Source organism: Phaseolus vulgaris, chromosome 6 (assembly GCF_000499845.2).
Source record: "Phaseolus vulgaris cultivar G19833 chromosome 6, P. vulgaris v2.0, whole genome shotgun sequence".
In the NCBI taxonomy this organism is placed as follows: Eukaryota; Viridiplantae; Streptophyta; class Magnoliopsida; order Fabales; family Fabaceae; genus Phaseolus; species Phaseolus vulgaris.
In genome coordinates, this window is record NC_023754.2 from 26,174,883 (window position 1) to 26,195,826 (window position 20,944).

Genomic DNA, 20,944 nt, shown 5'->3' on the forward strand with positions numbered 1-20,944 from the left:
GCCAGAGAATTTTGACTGATAAACATGATTTCATTGATTGCGGTGCCTCGTTAAAACCTTCTTCAATCAAAAACCCTCGGGAGAGCCCTCTGGGAAAAAAGATTGAAGGTAGGAAAGAGTACACCTATGATACATGTTAACTGAAATACATTTTCAAATGGCTCGCGTTCCATGTCCTGGGAACTTCTCGGCCATCCAAGTGTTCTAGGCGATATGCGCCGTTCTGGAGATTTTCTCTAATTTTGAAGGGGCCTTCCCAGTTTGCATTGAACTTTCCTTCTGCTGGGATCCTACGCGCTTCTCCTTTCATCCTCCAAACTAGGTCTCCTTCTTGGAACGCTCTTGGTTTAGTTTTTGAGTTGTATCTTCGCGCCACCATGCGCTTGCAAGTCTCTTCCCTTATCTTGGCCTTGTCGCGTGTTTCCTGGAGCAAGTCCAACTCCGCCCTGAGACATTCCTCGTTCATCTTCAGGTTGTGGAGCTCTCTTCGGATTGTCGGCTCTCCGACTTCGACTGGCAGCATGGCGTCTGTGCCGTAGGTGAGGTTGTACGGGGACTCACCAGTCGTCGAGTGGGGGGTACACCGGTATGCCCAGAGAACTTCCACGAGCTCCTCTACCCACTTACCTTTGGCACTGCAAAGTCTTTTTTTTAATTCGTTGAGGATGACTTTGCTAGCAGATTCGGCTTGACCATTGGTTTGCGGGTGCTCCACAGAACTTGTCTTGTGTCGAACACCCAGGCTTTCATAGAATTCGGCCAACTTGCGATCAGTAAATTGTCTCCCATTGTCCGTGATGATGGTGTGCGGGATTCTGAACCTGCATATGATGTCTTTCCATACAAAGTTCTGGACTTGCCTAGCTGTGATGTTTGCGAGGGGTTCCGCCTCAATCCACTTTGTAAAGTAATCAACTGCGACCAGTAGAAACTTCTTTTGCCCGGTTGCCTGGGGGAAGGGGCATATTATGTCCATTCCCCACAGGACAAAAGGCCAGGGAGAATTGATGCTTTGGAGGTTGTGAGGATGATGGTGGATTAGCGGACCATGCTCTTGACAACTTACACATTTTTTCACAAAGTTAGTGCAATCAGTCCTTAGCGTCGGCCAATAGTATCCGGCCCTCAAGACTCTCGTCGCCATTGTTCGGGCCCCGGAATGTAACCCACACGCCCCTTGGTGTAATTCTTGCAGAATGTACTCGGCTTCTACTTTCAACACACATTTGAGCAATGGGGTTGAGAATCCTCGCTTATATAAGTCTTCTCCTATTATGACAAACCGCGACGCTTTCTTGGATAGGGGCAAGTCATGGTCGTCTTTTCCTTCTTCGCGGTCCTTGATTGCTTTTTTCATGTCAGACACCCAGTCCTCTTCTCCTTTCTCGGTGACCATGCATTCCCCGATGGAGACCAAAGGGGCCGATAAGATCTGCTGAATGACAGAGGCATGTCGGCCTTTCGTCTTAGCGGTTGCCAGTTTTGACAAGGTGTCGGCCCTCAGGTTATCTTGTCGTTTCACATGACTTATCTTGACATTCTGAAACTGGCTGATGATGTTAACCACTCTGTGGTAGTATTTCAAGAGCAGAGGATCTTTGATTTGGTAGTTCCCGTTAATATGTTCGGCCATGAGTTGCGAGTCCGTATGACATTCCACCTTCTGAGCTCCCACATCCTTTGCAAGCAGCAGTCCGGCTATGAGTGCTTCATATTCTGCTTGATTGTTGAATGTAGGGAACCCAAAACGTAAAGATTGCTCAATTTGTATATTTTCAGGTCCTTCCAGAACAATTCCGGCTCCTCCACCCTTCTTACTCGAGGAGCCGTCGACATGTAGGATCCATATGGTTTCAAGTTCTTGGCATTGCTGCAACTCTGAAGTAAAGTCCGCTAAGCATTGGGACTTGATAGGTCCTTGTGGTTCATATTTAATGCTGAATTCGGACAACTCGACTGACCAGCCAATCATTCTTCCGGCCAACTCGAGTTTTTGCAAAATCTTATTGATGGGGAAGTCGGTTCGCACTATGACCTCGTGACTTTGGAAATATTGTCGTAGCCTTCTGGAGGCATGGACGAGGGCTAGAGCTACCTTCTCGATCATTTGGTACCGGGTTTCGGCGTCTTGTAGCACTCGGCTAACGAAGTAGACTGGTTTCTGTTCTGTTTCGCCTTGTATTATGGCGGCACTTACGGCTTCCGGTGACACGGCCAGGTAGACCAGTAGGGGGGTCCCATGGACGGGTTTGCTCAGAATGGGTGGTTTGGCCAACGCCTTTTTTATAATCTGAAAAGCTTCTTTGCAGCTTTCGTTCCATGCGAACTTTTCTACTTTCTTCATGAGCTTCAAGATCGGTCTTATCTTGTCCGCTAGTCTGGGCATGAATCTGGACAAAGACGTCAGTCTTCCTACCAGCCGCTGAACTTCTTTCAGGTTATCCGGGCTTTTCATGGTTTCCAAGGCTCGGCACTTGTCTGGATTCGCCTCGATTCCTCGACTTGTCAGCATAAAGCCTAGGAATTTGCCTCCTTCAACCTCGAATACGCATTTCTCAGGGTTAAGGCGCATGTCATACTTCCTTATCTGCTGGAAGACCTCGGCCAAGTCGTTGGCATGTTGTTCCACGCTATCAGATTTCACAATTATGTCGTCAACATAAACTTCCATGGTTTTTCCTATCTGGTCTCGGAACATTCGGTCCATAAGCCTCTGATAGGTCGCTCCAGCATTCTTGAGGCCGAAAGGCATGACCTCATAGCAAAAGTTGGCTTTGTCAGTAATGAAGGTTGTCTTCTCTCGGTCTGCCGGATTCATGCGTATTTGGTTGTACCCAGAGTATGCATCGAGGAAACTTAACACTTTGTGGCCGGCTGCACCATCTACTAGTCGGTCAATGCTCGACAATGGATATGCATCTTTTGGACAAGCCATGTTAAGATGGGTGTAATCGGTGCACATTCGCCACATTCCATTGTTCTTTTGCACCAGGACTATGTTTGCCAGCCATGTGGTGTAATGCACTTCTCAGATAAACCTAACATCCAGCAGTTTTCTGGTTTCCTCCTCGACTATCCGTCCTTTTTCTACCATGAACTTTCTCTTCTTCTGGGCTACTGGTCTAGCCTCCTTACAGACTGATAGTTTGTGCGAGATTATTCGGGGATCTATTCCCGGCATGTCGGCTGTCGACCATACGAATAAGTCTGTATTTTTGTATAGGACAGCTGTGATAATGTTCTTTCCCTCTTCTCCTAAGGTTGATCCCAAACGTGTATTCTGACCTGCCCGGCCCACCCGACATAGCACCACCTCTTCCTTGGGTTCCACCTAAGGTTCATCATTCGGTCTTGGATCTAAGTCATCACTCAGGGATATATGATGGACCTCGGCCCTCTGGGTGGGTGTTCGCGGTGGCAGAATCTTTAACCTTGTCGCGTAACATTCTCTCGCAGTTTTTTGGTCGGCATGAAGAGTGACCACCTCTCGGCCTCTACTCGGGTTGTCGGCTGGGAACTTCATGGCCAGGTGGGGTGTCGAGACTATAGCTCCCAATTTGTTGAGAGAGGATCGCCCGATCAAAATATTGTAAGACGTTTCAGCGTCAACCAATAGGTATCTGATTTTGATCGTCCGGCAGTCTCGATTTCCTTCTCCAAACTTGTTGTCCAGGTCAATGTACCCTCTGGTGTTGACTCTCTGCCCCGCGAAGCTAATGATTTGTTCATCATACTGGACAATGTCGTCATCCGACATGCCCATCTTTCGGAAGGTCTTCCAATACAAGATATCTACAGAGCTTCCTTGATCTATCAGAGTTTTCATGATGACGAAGTTGGCTACTTCGATGGTGACTACCATAGGGTCATCATGTTTCGGGTTTATGTTTCTGAAGTCTGAGTTCGTGAAAAGCATGGGAGGCAGGTCTCTCCTGTTGCTTCTGCTAATGGAGTACACAGAACTAACCGCTCGGAGGTGTCTTTTCCGGGAGGATGATGTAGTTCCTCCCCCCGCGAAACTCCCGGCAATCGTGTTTATAACTCCCCGTACTGGCATGGTTCTTCAACGATCTCTTCCTTCTCGGCCTTCCCGGCCTCTTCGGCCTCTCTATTCGTTTACCTGTGTGTTTCTACGCCCTTCTCTCTTTTCCATGTCAACTTCGTTTTTCCCGTCTTCTCGGCCTGTCTGGACAAAGCGTCGTAGATGACCGGCTTGGATGAGCTCTTCAATTTTATCCTTCAGTGCCCAACAATCTTCCGTTGTGTGTCCAAAATTGCGGTGATATCGACAATGCTTGGTTTGGTCGGCACTCTGCAGGGTAGGAGTCCTGCTCGGTGTCTTCAGGAGATCTGCATTGAGAGCTTCCTCTAAGACCCTCGACCTTTCAGCAGTCAAGGGGGTGTAACGGGTGAAACGCGGTCCCTTGGGAAAGTCTCTAGGCTTCCCAAAATGTGTTGGTCTGCTTCTGTCTCTCCTCCTCTCAGGTTCGTTGGGTGCTTGAACCCTACTCCGAAACTCTTTCAATTCCTCCAGCTGCATGTATTTGGTGGCTCTTTGGCGCAACTCATCCAATGTTGTGGCCGGTTGCATGCATAAACTATCCGAGAACGGTCCCGGCTTCAGTGCAGTTACCATGTGGTGCATCGCTACTTCGGGACTTAGGTTTCGTATGTCTAACGCCGTTTTGCTGAATCTGTTCATGAAGGCCCTCAAGGTCTCCGACTTCTCTTGCCGAATATTTACTAAGGCGATCGAAGTGAGGTGGTGTGGTCGGCTGGTAGTGAACTGTGCTCCAAACTTAGCCGCGAGTGTGTCGAAGCAATCTATGGATTGAGCTGGCAGTCGAGTGAACCAGCTCAAGGCTGCCCCCTTAAGTGAGGTGGGGAATATTCGGCACCACAACGCGTCTTCCGCCGTATGCAAGTCGACCTGTGTCAGGTACGCATTTACATGCTCATCCGGATCCGTGGATCCATCATACTTGTCCAACGTGGGGTTGTTCCAGGTTCCCGGCAAGGGGACTTCAAGGATGGTTTCCGTAAAGGGACTTCTTCGAGGCGCCGTGTTTAGCGCGTTATTTGAGGCCAACCTTATGTTTTCTTGATACGAGCTCCCGGCCTCACGTGTATCCGTGTTTGCGTGATCTCTTGAGGGGATATTATTATCCACGGCTTCCGGTATTTCCGGCTTCTCAGCAAGCTTTTCTTTCATCCGAGCATTCTCCTTCCTCAAAGCTTCCATTTCCTGCTGCATTTTCAAGATTAACGTCATAGGGTCTGGATGGCTGGTTTCTTCTTGCGCATTCCTATCGTTACCCGTCATGTTCCTCGTAGTCACCATGTGGACAATTCGTGGGGTTTTTTCTTCTCTGCCCCACGGTGGGTGCCAAAATGTTCCTACAAGATCTAAACCCTGTTGAACACTTCCTCTGATGATGTCTTGTGCTGTACTTCTCGTCTTGTCGGTCTTTCGGTTGGTCTCCTTTCAGCTGGATCTTCGGCCTGGACACGATGGGGGAGTACTTGCGGAGACACTCCGACGATCAAGTCAGACCGAGAGCTAAGTACCAGAAGGGTGGGGAGTGAATAGTTACCTTGGGTGATGTGCCTCTTCTGCTATTTATACTGCTCTAGGTGGGCTATGGCCGTTGTGGGCCTGCTTTAGGGTCCAAACGAAGGCCCAATTGTGCCTTAACAGTGCTTATCATTTAAGTTCGGTTGTTTATACCTAATTACGCGTTTAGCTTCGCCTGTTGTCGTCTAGTCGGTTTTGTCGTCTAGTCGGCCTTTCGGCCATCTGGTAGTACAATGACCAATGAATCTTGTTAACTGATCAATTGAATATATTTAATGATAATCATTCCAAAAGTATTGAAATTATAATTCAATCTTAAAAATGTGATGAGCTTTAATTATCCACTATCTCGAACTTGTGACATAAGCGTTGCAAAACTGTCGACGGAGTTGGGATGAAGCTTGGTGAACCAGCTCAGAACTCCTCCTTTCAACGATGTAGGAAACACTCATCCTAGGACTGCGTCGTCCGAGGTATACAGGCTCATGTGCGTAGTGTACGCGTTCATGTGCTCATCTGGGTCAATCATGCCATCATAGCGATCCCTGTTGAAGCCCTTTCACTTATCCGGCAACAAAACTCCTATGATAGAATCAGTAAAAGGATGTCAGCGCATCGAATCCAAGGTCTTAGTCGTGCGGACCGACTTGTTAGAACAGGACTCACCGTCCATCTCATGGGTGGAGATCTTGTCCTTGGTTTCTTCGATTGCCCTCGAGTTGAGAGGGGATGTGATTGGCCTACCGACAAGGTTAGTCGGCACAACTGATGGTCCTCCCTCGACCAACTTCTTTTTCATATCCTCGTTCTCTCTTCGGAGAGCTTAGATCTTCTGCTCATTCTTCCTCGTACCCTCTTCATTCCTCTTCTTCAACTCAGTCATCTCTCTTGTCATGTTGCAGGTTGAAAAATAAATATGATGAAATTATTTTCTTTGAGATAGAAAATTTGTGCAGTTGTGTAAGTGTATGATGAAAGTACAAGATATATTGAATATACTATATATTTAGGTTATTAATTAATTTATGCTAACGTTAGGAATACGTTTGGTAGAAAAAGATTCGAAGTTGTGAATTTTTAAATGTAAAAGAGTAAATATATATTTTATTTAAAAAATATATCCTTATATATAATTGTCTTTTGAACAATATATAAACCTTGTTAATATATGTAAATAATTCTAGAGAATTATATGGATTAATGATATAATTATAAAATATATGAAAAATATGGGGTGAGTCTTTAGAATACTAGTTGAATTTGTTTAAAGTTATATTCATGACATAACCGTTAGAATAATTTACACAAGGTAATCGTATATTATAACTTATTTCTAAATTACAAATAAATATATTTTTATTCGTTAAATTTTTATATATATGTATTTAAATAACTTTGTTTTTAATCTTCATTAAAGCAGTTATATATTATTTACATTATAATTTTTTTGTCAATACAGTATTCCTTTGAACAGCATAAATAATTTAAAATAATATTTTCATATATTTTTAATAAATTATTTTTATTCTTTAAAATATTTTCATATATTTTAAAATTTTAATATGAAATAGCATATTTATAAATTAAATAAATTCCATATAAAAAATAATTTAATTAACATTTAACTAAAATACTAAAATACATACATTAAAACTTTTAATTTTAAAGTTTCTGAATATATTTTAATGTTGATGTACAAATAATTAATCATATATACAATATTAATACGATATTTTTAAATATTGATTTCAAATTTAAAATTTTAAATAATATTGTCTAATAATTCTTTAAATAAAAAAATGAGATAGACAAATTTAATAATATTTATCAGATTAAAAAAGTTGAAAAAATTGTATAGTTATATTATTTATTTATTTATTTGTTTGATTCTCAGTTAAATTGAATTCTTCATTTTTTAAAAATATAACATTTTCATATATAGGAATTCATGTTGTTTGTTTTATAATATGAATTATCATGTAAAATACATCTTGCATAAAAAACATTGTTAATATTTATTTATTGACAATTTTATAATTAATTTGGTGAAAAGGGTTGTTTAAAAATTGAAGAACTTATTTGAAAAGGATAATAGATCTGAATCCAATTGTGTAGTTTCAAAATACTAAAAGTAGGTGGCCCAAGATGTAGTAGTTCGTCAAAAGTAGGACCCACCGATATTATTACGTTAAAATTGATAATTCATTATGTGATAGGTGGATTGCTCAGTTAAATTAATTGATGAACTCATTCGTCACTTTTTCTTAAGAAAAATATTTTTCTTTTATTTTGAATCTATTTATTTTATTTTATTTTTTAATATTTTTTAATAATAAAAATATAAAGAAAAAATAATTAAATTAAATTAAATTTTACAATTTTAATAAAAAAAAATTTAATATCTAACAAAATAAAATAAATATCAATAATGATTTAATGAATCAAACAAAGAAATTAATATAAATACAGTTATATATAAAACAAAAACATGAAATTAATCTCTAAAAATGTCAACATTAACAATCTCTTTGCTTTTAAAGTTTTAAAAATGTGTAGAGATATTCATGATTTAAATCAAGGAATGTGTGTAAGGAAGGGGTGAAAATAATTTATCTCCCTCTTCTAAGATGCAATGATTGAAGTGAAAAGCCACATGATAATGTTTTTGTGTTTTGACCTTGTTTTTTTCTTTACCATTTAATGCAATCATATATATTATAAATAAATATGTTGTATGACTTACTCTACATACAAATTTTTTCATTATAAAATATCCTCATCTACCTACAATCTAAATTAATAAATAGAAATTTTTTTCAAAATATATAAATAAATATAACACTAAATTTGTATATACTTTAAAAATATTATTTTTATGATTATTTTCATATCTTATTTAACATATCAAAATAAATTATTTAATGATAACGAAAATAATTTAAAATATTTTAATTAACTCAAATCTACATAAAAATATCTCATTTCATTATTTAAATATTTTTAAATACAAAGATAAACTAGTAAACTTACATTTTGCATCTTTTAAAACAATTAAAAAAACATTTCACAACCATTACATCACTCACAAACTTCAATAAAAAAATTTCATAAATTTATTCCAACATACCTCAACTCAAACACACTGACTTTTTTCACATTTTACTCTCAAATCCTCACACATTCACTAATTCAACTCCTCACATATCCCCTTTTTAATTCAAACACAATCTAAAAAAATACGGATCTGAGCCAGTTTGTCCCACCTCACATGTAACTGTCGGTTAACAAATTAGATGGATCATACCAATATAAAATAACAAATTCAAAATATTTTTCCATCTCACCTAATGTCAACCTATTCAAACATATGGTCCCCTAACTAAAAGTCAACAATTGAGGTTTTATGAACAAATTTTCTATTTACAATAATATCAGATTTAGGAAAGTGAATAATAAATAATAAGATTAAAAAATAGAGCAATTAAAAGTTATTCAAAAGTACACGTCCCAGTCTGGTCACATTTGTTGTTGTGTATTGTTGTTGAGGATGCAACGCAGGACACCATTTAAGTGATTTAGTTGAGAGTTGTATAGAGTGAGTGAACTGAACTCCATTATAAGTAGAGAGACAGATATGATCCCATTATAGTGTATTTGTTAGCTTCAAAACATTTGGAGTCAACACTTGAAGATCTGTTATCAGGTTGAATTCTTTTCTGCTTCTTTCTTTTTATTACTTATCTTTTGTGAGATGCACACCAACAAACAGAAGCAGTGTAGCCAAAGCTTTTCAAATGCTGTAGTCTAACTATCACTTTGTTCTGCACTCACACACACACTTCCACAAATCTTATTTAGCCCACTCAGTGCTCATATTTTTACACTTCAAACAATAATTATATTTAGCTAACAATTCAATAAATTAATATTTTAATTATATTATTTTTAAAAAAATTAAAAAATTAATATATATTATTATATTATTATAATGGATTGTGTTTTTCCGATGTCAAAGTATTTGTTTTTGTTATTAAAGGTTTGCTGGAAAAAGATTAAAAGTAAGAAAATGTGGAGGCTGAAGGTAGGAGATGGAGGGAAGGATCCATACATATTTAGCATAAACAATTTTGTAGGAAGACAAATATGGGAGTTTGATTCCGAAGCAGGAACTGATGAGGAACGAGCCCAGGTGGAAGCAGCTCGTCAAGATTTCTACCAAAATCGCTTTAAGCTCAAGGCTTGCGGTGATCGACTATGGCGATTTCAGGTACTTCTTCTCTATTATCTGCACCAAAACCTCATTCTTCAGGGCCAAAAAGCATAGTAAGTCATTATTCAATTATTTTAAAATTATATTATTGTGTGGCATTTCAAAAAGGAAAGATATTAAAGAAATAAATAATATGAGCTTATTTTCCATTTTTTTTACAGATTTTGAGGGAAAAGAAATTCAAACAAATTATAAGCGAAGTGAAGATAGAAGATGATGAAAAATTACGAAATTCTTTTCCACATAACATATATTTGATTTTTATCCCTTATATTTACACGCAGAACACTTTTTTTTATATATTAGAATTCAATTTTTGGAAAACTGAATTCTCACGAATTGGCTAATCTGATACCTAGAAAACCATGGAAACCGAATTTTGAGTTTTTTTTTATTTATTTATTTTGATTTGTTAAATAATTAATTGGAGGAGAAAATTTAGGAGGAAAAATTATAAAAATAGTTAATTGAAAACAATATTAAAATTAGTTTTAAAAACAGAATTTAATTAATAAGGATCTAGAATTTAATTATTTAGAGAAATAAAAAAATTGATAAAAAAATATTTAAAACATAGAGAGGGGAAATTGCATGTAAAATAGAAAAGAAAGAGAGAAAGGAAAAGCGGAAAACACTTGGCCCTTTAGATTTAGGTTGTGAGAATTGTTTAATATGAAGTTTTTTTTTGTGCCTAATTTAATTTTCTTTGCAATTATTATTTTAAGAAAATAGTAGCATAAACATAATGTTGTGATGTGATTTACAGATATAATTTTGTTTGGTGTGTTATACAGATTCTGAGGGAGAACAAATTCAAACAAAAGATAGATAGTGTGAAAATAGAAGATGGTGAAGAAATGGGATTAGAGAAAACCACAGTGACAATAAAGAGAGCGACCCATTACCTATCAGCTTTACAGACCAGTGACGGTCATTGGCCAGCTCACATTGCTGGTTGTCTCTTTCATGTCCCTCCCTTGGTAACTTCACCTTTTAGATAACACATATTCTTTATATTAATATTATATTTCAATTTACTTTTTAAATCAAAATATATAACCATAACTTACATCTTCAACGCACATCATATCCAGAATTATAAATTTAAGATTTAATTCTTATAAGATCTTCTTGGGAACATCATAATAGACTTAAATCCTAAAGATATATTTTTTAAAAGTAGAACTCGAATTCTCTTTCACAAGTAGCTTATACCTAAAGTCACTAATGACCATATTATAAGATTTCATTTAACTAAAACCAAATTTGATTTTTAATACTAAAATGTAATCCTTTTTAATTATCGTTTATTTATTTGATTCAGTTTAATTACTCTATGATTGAAAAATTTATATCATGACTCAAATGAGTGAAATGGTTTAGGTGGTGAAAAAGGCAGTGAAAACCATAGCTACCACTTTTACTAAAATGACACACTAAATATACTTACAAATTAAATTTAAATTTATTTATTTTTTATTTTACTAAAAAAATAGTATGTACTACTATTTAAAGGGAGAATCTAGATTATTTTAAAAATTATTTTAGTATAATCACTTTAATTTTTAAATAATCATGAAATTAAGATCTTTTACTGTTAGGGATGACAAAGTGGGGTGGGTCAGCTCGTGGCTCGCTGGTAAAAAACGCGGGGCGGGCTCACCTTTTCAACCTGTTAACCCGCATTAGTCCGTCCCGTATAACCCGCGGTCTGCGCAGGTCAGCAACGGAGCGGGGCGGACCAGCCCGCAAGCCCGCAAACAAATAATAAATAAAATTGACTTTGGCAGCAGTGGAGTAAATAATGTTTTGTTTCAATTTTCTTTTTCATTTTAAGTTTGCAATGTTAAAAACTATATATTTAACCTTATTTTTTATTTAAAATACTCCAGGTCATTTCCTTGTATATTATTGGACATCTTGATTCTGTATTGTCCGAAGAACATCGCAAAGAAATTCTTCGTTATATATACTATCATCAGGTATACATGTTAATTTTTTTTTATAACATGAGATTATTGTGAACACTAAAAGAAAACTAATTAAACATATTTACTCTTTTTCTTTTTACCACCATTTTGCTTAATCATAAAAATAGATTTTTTTTACAACACTGAACAATTAATAGAAAATAAAAGTATTTTGGTTTAAAGAACGAAGATGGAGGTTGGGGACTACACATAGAGAGTCACAGTTGCATGTTTTCTACCACACTTAATTACATATGTATGCGAATTCTCGGAGAAGGGCCAAATGGAGGTCTTAACAATGCTTGTGCTAAAGGAAGAAAGTGGATACATGAACATGGAAGTGTAACTCACATACCTCAATGGGGAAAATTCTGGCTTTCGGTAAGTTAATTTAAAATTTAAATACATCATATAAATGTCTAAATATATTTTTCATCCATGCATTGTAATACGAAATTGATTTTTGTCTACTGATCCAAACTTTAAATTATTCAAATGTTTGTAGTATGAAAATGATTAAAATAGATCATTTTGAATATGTAATTAATTCAATTTGAAGTTCCACTTCATCAACCCATTGAAATTAGTTAGAATCAACATCAATTTGCAATCAAAACAACAACGAATCTCGAAAAGAAAAAAAAATATTTAAAAAAATTAACAATCATTTCATATATACAATAACCTATTTCAATCATTTTCATATTATAAATATTTCGATGGTCTAAAGTTTGAATCAGAAAAAAAACTAATTTCGTATTATAACACAATGACGAAAAACATATTAATCTATATATAAATTATATGCTACTAATTTAAATAATTTTATATTTGTAGGTTCTTGGTATAGTTGATTGGTGTGGAAGCAATCCTTTACCACCTGAATTTTGGATGCTTCCTAATTATTTTCCTATGCATCCAGGTTGAAATAATTAATTTGATTCTATAAACTGTGAAACAATAAATAATTGAACAAGTGAATATGCAATATTTATTGATGGAACTTATTATATCTCATTTTTATTTCAAATGCAGGGAAAATGTGGTGTTTTTGTCGACTAGTATATATGCCTATGTCTTACATATATGGAAAAAAGTTTACGGGTCCAATCACACCATTAATTCTAGATTTGAGAGAAGAGCTCTTTAGTGAACCATACAATAAAAATAGTTGGAAGAAAGCACGTCATGAATGTGCAAAGGTAATTAATTGTACACATATTTTTTAATTTTGAGAAAATATAAAATATAATTTTTAAGAGAAAATTTAAAATTTTATCAAAAAATAATTTTTATTTTTCTACTCTCCTCGCAATTGGATACAAGATCTAATATGGGATATCACTTTATTTACTGAGCCCCTTTTTACACGTTGGCCATTCAATAAGGTTAGAGAAAAATCACTTCAATTAACAATGGAGCATATCCATTATGAAGATGAAAATAGTCGATATATAGACTGTGCGTGTTTGGAAAAGGTGAGCATAGTATTATAACATATATATTTAAAATGAGAATAATATGAGACAAATGGATAATTAAGTTTATAATATTTTATATAAAAAATATTAACTTGCCATTAATATGTTTGTATTCATCAGTCTTTATGTATGCTCGCTTGTTGGGTGGAAAATTCAAATGGAGAAACTATTAAGAAGCATCTTGCTAGGATTCCAGATTATTTATGGCTTTCAGAAGATGGAATAACCGTTCAGGTACACATATTCTCTATTATATGTTTTAGTGATATTCAATAACATGAAATCATAACAACTAACTAATTCACTTGTTTATATAATGTAGGCTTCTGGTAGTCAAACATGGGATGCAGGTTTCATTGTTCAAGCTCTTCTTGCTACTAACCTAATTGAGGAGTATGGTTCCACACTTACAAAAGCACATGATTTCATTAAGAAATCTCAGGTCAAAATTAAGAATTTCTCAATAAATATGTGCTACAATCGCAAATTTCTAAACAAATATAAGAATGGAAAACTCTCATCTTATACAATTTACCTAACCAACTAAATGAACTCGCTAATTAATTGCTAAAATTATTAACAATAATAACCATTGTAATTTTGACAGACTTTAATTAGTGTTAAGTGGATTAATGGTGTGGTGGTATTGGTATATATCTATGAAGCAAAAATGGATTTATGATGTATTAGGTTCAAAACAATCCGTCAGGAGATTTTAAGAGAATGTATCGTCACAATTCGAAAGGGTCATGGCCCTTTACTCACCAGGACCATGGATTGCAAGTTTCCGATTGCACTGCAGAATGTTTGATGGTAACCTTATCACAAACAACTTAATTTCTCAATACACTTTATATACAATTTATAAGTTAACTAATTAAGTATTCTACGTTTCAGTGTTGTTTGCTTTTATCAACCATGTCACAGGAGATTGTAGGACAAAAAATAGAACCTCAAAACTTATATGATGCAGTCGATTTCTTACTCTCACTTCAGGTTAGTATTATTTAATTCACAGTAACATGCTTTTTAATTAATTTATTGTTAGATATTTTTGGCTGGTGTATCAGTGTATTGAAATAATATTAATGAATAAGTTTGTTGTATTTTTATAGATATATTAATAATAATAATATCAACTCTGCACACTATATGAATCTTCTTCTGATTTTTTTTATAAAACATATAGGACCAATAATAATTTTTCCTATAAAAAACCTAAGCTAAGTGACAATAGAAAGAGGGCAATCTCCGTTTATATTTTCTTATTATTCGGTAACACATAATCTTACTTCTTTTTAAGGTTTTATTACAAACTTGTTAAAGTATGTACTTTCTAACTTTTCTTTTAAGCTTTCCTTCTAATTTTGATCTTTTTACATGAAATTTATATTTTTGCACATGATTTAATTTTGTAGTCTATTCTCTCTAGCAAATGTTGTGTTCGCTTTTTATTTTGATAATTAAATTAATATTTTTAATTGAAAAAAGTTTACTTTATGTTCAATTTGGTTGTATATGATTTAATTTTTGGCACAACATCAATTTTGATTACTACAGAGTAAAAATGGAGGTCTAACGGCATGGGAGCCATCACAATCTGAAACATGGTTGGAGGTAAGTGTTACATAATATAATGTGTATAAATCCATTAATAAAAGGAAAAACAATTTCTACCAATTGTTAATGAATTAATAGTTTTGGTATTAATTTGTAGTTACTGAATCCGACGGAAATGTTTTCTGACATAATAATTGAGCACGAATACGTTGAATGTACTGGAGCAGCAATTCAGGCTTTAGTAACGTTCAAAAAAGAGTATCCAAATTACAAGGAGAAAGATGTAGATAACTTCATTGCCAAAGCAGTGGAATACCTTGAAAATGAACAATCAAGTAATGGTAGTTGGTATGGAAAGTGGGGAATTTGCTACATTTACAGTTCTTGTTTTGCACTTCGAGGTTTAAATGCTGCTGGAAAGACTTACACTAATTCTGCTGTCATTCGTAAAACTATCAAATTTCTACTCTCAATACAAAATGAGGATGGTGGGTGGGGAGAAAGTTATCTTTCATGTCCAAAGAAGGTCTATAACTAAACCGCTACTATTTATGATTACAATTTTCATTAGCTTAAATATTATTAATTATAAACATTAATGAATGTCATTGTGCAATGAAGATTTACGTGCCTCTTGAAGGAAATCGATCAAATGTTGCTCAAACAGCTTGGGCTCTAATGGCTTTAATTCACGGTGGCCAGGTATTCTTTTGTTTGTCAAAAATTATACAATCATTTCCAAATGTTTATTCATTTCCTTATCCAAATTAAGTGTTATATATGTTATTCTATTTTTCATTTTCTAAATTTTCTATGTAGGCCCATAGGGACGCAATTCCCCTCCACCGTGCAGCAAAGTTATTAATCAATTCACAGTTAGAGAGTGGTGATTGGCCTCAAGAGGTACCTCTCGAATTTCAATCATTTCATTTTCATTCCATAATTCTTATTAGGTTCTTATATTCTTAGTGTTTTTTTTTATGTTGTTAGTAAAATAATTTAATTTTAAAAAATATATATAAAAATAGATTAATTTGATTTGAGATTCAACTCATTATAAATCAAATCTAATTCCATCTAATTTGGTTTGGGGGTTTTGTTGTAATTAAATTTGTGTAACTTGTTTATTGTAGGAAGCGACCGGAGCATTCTTGAATAATGGCGTGTTGCATTATCCACTCTACAGAAATGCTTTTCCATTATGGGCTTTGGCCCAATATCGCAACGAAGTTTTGTTGCCTTCCACTTCTGCTTAACTTCAAAATGCAGAGAGCTCTAAAATAAAAGAAGTTGGTGTTTGAGTTCAATAATGATAAGCTTGTTCCTTTTCATGTATTTGTAATTCTGAAACAAACCCTCTCTGTCAGAATTTGAGTATTATTTTCTTCAATAACACTATTTTGTACTCTTTTTTTTTCTGTTATTATCCCAACAGCTGAAAGGAAATGGCGCCACGCATCCCCAACCCTATCACATCTTCACATCCTTCTTCCTCCAACCCCCAATTCTTCGCCCAGACTCCTAATTTCAAATCCCTAGTTTAGTTTATCAAGAGGCAACTTCTCACCACTTCATAAATCTTTTACAATTGGAGTTCGAGTCAGAGATTCTTACTTTGTAAATCTTCATGAAATGAAACAGTTGGTTAAGATCAGGGAGATTCTAACCAACAGTTATTATATGTAATCAGAGGTCTACATTGAGTTTCATATCACCTTAGTCTTACCATTAGGATGTAGATGCAATTCTGTGTCACTTTCAATTTTAAATTGTTTTTGTTATTTGAATAACAGACTTTGTTTCATTTTTTATTGTTCATAATCATGCACTGCCATTGGTCGTCCTAGTGGTTGAGTTTTATTAGAATGGAATTCGGTGGTGTTATCAACTAAATGGATTGAATTTTACCCTGCATGTGACTGATAATGAAATCGATAGCAATCTTCTTTTACAAGTTTGTAATAACTTCTTGAGAGACTAGATTGTTAGCTTTTGGATCATCAAATATATAGCTGTTTTTATATTGCACCATAGTTAAGACTATCAGGTTATTGGCCTGGTCTACAGCCTCGACAATTAATGTAGAATATGTTCTAGTCAAATCACTTCATACTGATTTTGTTTCGGTAGAAGAACAGAAGTTCAGTGGATGTAGACCATCATGAAAAAAATAGATTAATCCTTACACCCTTCCAATATGTCCATCATCCCTTTAGAAGGAAGAAGGTTAACTACCTTGTAGTATTGAGAAGTACAGTAGTTGTCTTATAGAACATATGGAGACTTAGATATGCAACAAAATCACCAAGCCTAGAGCTCAAATGCTAATAGACATTTGTTCATTAAGATATTTCTAAATCTATTACAATCCTTCTACAAATGGCTGGGAATGTTCTTAACTAGTGTTTTGCTTAAAGATAATATTAGTTGGCAAACCCAAGTTTATTGAGATTGTTATTTGAATTTGGACTTAGGTTCTAACTCAATCCTTGAAAGTAGCTTATAAAGTTACAATTGTCTCAATCTTATAAATTAATCTAAGTTTTATTTTTTAATGAAAGAAGAGCAAACAACTTTTATATTATTAGGCTGTAATTAAGACAATTCCTAAAGACGTCATAATTAAAGTGGTTTTCCAACACTCTCTTCTTGTCCTAGGCTATATCTGCCATAGGTATGACAAATGTAGGTGGTTCCCATCCTTAAACTTCAATTAAGGTAGTTTCTTTAGTGAGCTAGGGGTGGACCTCCGCCATGGTGACTTCCCAACAGTCATCATAATCTACTGTGTGCTCAGAATTAAGAGTTGGCTGATGATATGGATGCTACTTTTTCAAATTCCTTTCTTTTTATGGTCTTCTATTACATCATTGCTACGATCACACGTCTGTATTTAGTTTAAGTCATCTGACAAGTTTTGGTATTTAACTTGCTGGACTCACAGCAAAATAAACTCAGAACCCTCACCATAGAGAAATTCTCCAGTGTGGCAAACCCAGAGGACTTTCAACTAGCACAGACTGCAGTGCATAGGTAACATCTTTTTTGTACGTTCCTTTTTTTTCTTTTCAGTTCTTCTCTCTTCCTTTCTTCTGTGCTCCTTTACTTGTAACTGCTGCTAGAAGCTCCAATGACTAGTAATCCACTAGCCAAGAGGATTTCATTTCAATACTGCAACCCATATGCAGGAGAAGAAACTTTTTTTTATTTCCCTTACCCACCATAGCTGACAATTTGACAACACCAAGATTTATGTCGTCAATATTTTCTTGCAAAGGTTGAGGATCAGATGAGAATTGGGAAATGATTATCACTATTCTTAATATACACTTTAGTCAGATTTATGGACATGACTGTATCATATCACAAAGATTGAAGATGTACATTTCTTTGCTAACCGACTCCAGTGAAACAAATTAGTGTCATTATATGTCTTGTTTTCTAGGTAGAAATTTCTAAATTCTGATTTTTGGTGCACCATACAATCTGTTTCCCCCCTCAATTGCTTGGAATGAGCAGAAGTTTGCCTAACAACACTTAATCTCTGCTTTTTAAATAGTTTTATATAGTGGAATAATCCCATTAATACCTTTTACAATTTTTTTAAGAATATATATTTCATATACGTGTATATATGTGCATTTTAATAATATTTTGGATAAACATATATAATTAAAAGAATATTCAGAAAAATAAAATTCTGATATATATATATATATATATATATTATTCTCAAAATATTTTCTCAAAAGTGTTAATAATATAGTGATCAATATAAGTGATAGTTTATATTATGTTTTCAAACCAGTGATGATTTATTCAAATAACAAAATTTATGTCACTTCATTTAAAAGGTATTAAAAAAAAAACTTGATGATAAATAATTATAATAATAAACCAGCAACAGATTAACATGTTCTGAGTAAACAGATGCTAGATTAGAAACAATGCAATGCATCAGCACTGTTCACATCATGATAGAAGAAGTCACAGGAATGAATTTTCTCAATATTGTCTTGTCGTCTTCATACTTTTGAGTGACTCATAGAATTGTTTACTTGATGTCATCTTATCAAGAGAAGGAAAGAAAGACAAGTGAATAAAAATAAACAAAATAAAACCGAAAGAATGCGGAGATGGCACGACTGTGTGGGACTTAATGATAAGAACGATAACACTAATCTTCATCACATAGACATCTTTTGGATGAATCTGAACCTTCTGAGAGTGAGTGGCAGAGATGGAAGCTAAGAAAAAATTGCTAATAAAAGTTTTATCAAAATAGAAAATCAAAAGAAAAGAAAGGTCACAGTTGAGGTGATGAGATAAAATCTTAGAGGAAATTCTCTCTCTGAGAAATGTTGCTGTTTATCAAGTGCAAGTGCATATTCAAATTCTACATGTAGCTTTTAGTATTATAAGTCAAGGAAACCCTTTAGTTCTCTGATTTACATCTTCAGAAACATTCTTCATATGTCGGCTGAAAATCAAATATAGGAAAAATGGAATAGAGTGTATTCATACACTTTTTTTTAATTACTTAATGTAAGATATTTCTAGTATTTCGGGATAAAATGAATTCTAGTTTAGTTTTCTTATACGTGTCTCTTATAATACTTCTTTATGCGATAAGTCATAGATTATTAGATTCCTTTTCTTGTTTTTTTTTCTCTCTCTTATTTATCTTAAACATACTTAGTGTCTTTCCAAAGCTGCAACGTCCCAATATATTGAACCAAACAGCACAGTTTTTCATCCTATGGTTACTTTAATAGAATTGAGCAATCAATAATTTATTCATCATCAACATCATCATCAACCACCACATGATTCTCTTTTCTCTCTCACACACAGCCTCCTCAGACTGAACACTTATAGTTGTCACTGATCACCACGACCTCAACTTTTAACATGTCATCGCAGGTTACCTTCACCGTTTCACCATGAACTGAGCCTCAAATTCGGTTCAAAACCAAGCCATGTCAGAATCACTTTCACTACTCTTCCTACCTAATGATCTCGTGGTTGAAATTCTCTCTAGACTTCCTGTGAAGTCTCTGTTGCAGTTCAGGGGTGTGTGCAAGTCATAGATGTCCCTTATTTCTGATCCTTACTTCATGAAAAAGCACCTTCACTTGTCAACTAGAAGCACCCACTTCACCCACCACAGGATCATATTGAGTGACACAACAGCGGAGTTTCACCTTAAATCATGTTCTTTGAGTTCCTTATTCAATAGCCCTTCAACAATCTGTGATGACCTTAACTATCCTGTGAAAAACAAAATTTCTTCATATGGAATTGTTGGATCTTGTAATGGATTGTTATGTTTTGCCATAAAGGGTGATTGTGCGCTTCTTTGGAACCCCTCCACAAGGGTCTCCAAGAAATCACCACCTTTGGGTAATAATTGGAGATCAGGGTGTTTCACTGCCTTTGGCCTTGGTTATGATCATGTCACCGAGGATTACAAGGTGGTGGCTGTGTTTTATGATCCTAATGAGATTTATAGTGAGTGTAAAGTGAAGGTGTATAGCATGGCCACCAATTCTTGGAGGAAGATTCAGGATTTCCCTTATGGTTTCTCACCCTACCAGAATTCAGGGCACCCACAACTTTCGCTCTCCCCCACCTTCACAACGAGAGTAACACCCTATTTAACTACAACTGAATACTCTCTTTAACAGTAACACCTTGAGAAACAAACACAACCTTACTACTTTTATATAACACAATCTTTTAAATGTCTAATGAGTCACTCAAGTGTCTAATCAACTTCTACTCAAACAAGAAAGAACATCACATAAGATATAGATTATAGTTTAAGTGAGAAAGAGTATATAATAAATTTTCAAACACTTTACGGACATTGAAGTTAACATTTCTCTCTTATATACCTTGAGTATTATTTTTTCATTTGAGTAAGAGAAGTCATGACAATTCTCTCACATTTAAAGTATAATGCTTACTCAAACATTTATAATGATAGTTTAAGAAAGACGTTCACTTGAGGAGAAAAAGTAAATAAGTATTATTTTTTCTAAAAATGAATGTAGTGACATTTCAATATGCAATACATATGTTTTAG

The 20,944-nt window shown here is 34.9% G+C and overlaps 3 protein-coding genes and 1 pseudogene across 3 annotated transcripts; 2 read left to right on the forward strand and 2 right to left on the reverse strand.

Annotated features, from left to right (window-relative positions):
* Positions 1 to 3,331: 3,331 nt before the first annotated feature.
* LOC137833562 (uncharacterized) lies at positions 3,332 to 4,057 on the reverse strand. The gene has a single exon (XM_068641904.1). The coding sequence runs from the start codon at positions 4,055 to 4,057 to the stop codon at positions 3,332 to 3,334; it is 726 nt and encodes a 241-aa protein (XP_068498005.1).
* Positions 4,058 to 4,108: 51 nt separating this feature from the next.
* LOC137833563 (uncharacterized) lies at positions 4,109 to 5,323 on the reverse strand. The gene has a single exon (XM_068641905.1). It carries the CDS (start codon positions 5,321 to 5,323, stop codon positions 4,109 to 4,111), a length of 1,215 nt encoding a protein of 404 aa, XP_068498006.1.
* Positions 5,324 to 9,126: 3,803 nt separating this feature from the next.
* LOC137832292 (beta-amyrin synthase-like) lies at positions 9,127 to 18,286 on the forward strand. The gene is made up of 16 exons (XM_068640369.1): positions 9,127 to 9,278; positions 9,612 to 9,842; positions 10,640 to 10,825; positions 11,738 to 11,827; positions 11,999 to 12,196; positions 12,653 to 12,737; positions 12,851 to 13,017; positions 13,417 to 13,530; positions 13,619 to 13,738; positions 13,987 to 14,109; positions 14,194 to 14,292; positions 14,857 to 14,913; positions 15,014 to 15,382; positions 15,478 to 15,558; positions 15,676 to 15,759; positions 15,990 to 18,286. Exons 2-16 carry the CDS (start codon positions 9,642 to 9,644, stop codon positions 16,110 to 16,112), a joined length of 2,097 nt encoding a protein of 698 aa, XP_068496470.1. The 5' UTR covers positions 9,127 to 9,278; positions 9,612 to 9,641; the 3' UTR covers positions 16,113 to 18,286.
* Positions 17,760 to 20,555, forward strand: LOC137832293 (F-box/kelch-repeat protein At3g23880-like; annotated as a pseudogene).
* The last annotated feature ends 389 nt before the right edge of the window (positions 20,556 to 20,944 follow it).

Coding starts and splice junctions, on each gene's coding strand:
- LOC137833562 (XM_068641904.1), bottom strand. CDS start 4,057: ATGCCAGTACGGGGAGTTATAAACACGATTGCCGGGAGTTTCGCGGGG.
- LOC137833563 (XM_068641905.1), bottom strand. CDS start 5,323: ATGACGGGTAACGATAGGAATGCGCAAGAAGAAACCAGCCATCCAGAC.
- LOC137832292 (XM_068640369.1), top strand. CDS start 9,642: ATGTGGAGGCTGAAGGTAGGAGATGGAGGGAAGGATCCATACATATTT. Junction 14,110..14,193: donor GCACTGCAGAATGTTTGATG/GTAACCTTATCA, acceptor TCTACGTTTCAG/TGTTGTTTGCTTTTATCAAC. Junction 15,760..15,989: donor GTGGTGATTGGCCTCAAGAG/GTACCTCTCGAA, acceptor TGTTTATTGTAG/GAAGCGACCGGAGCATTCTT.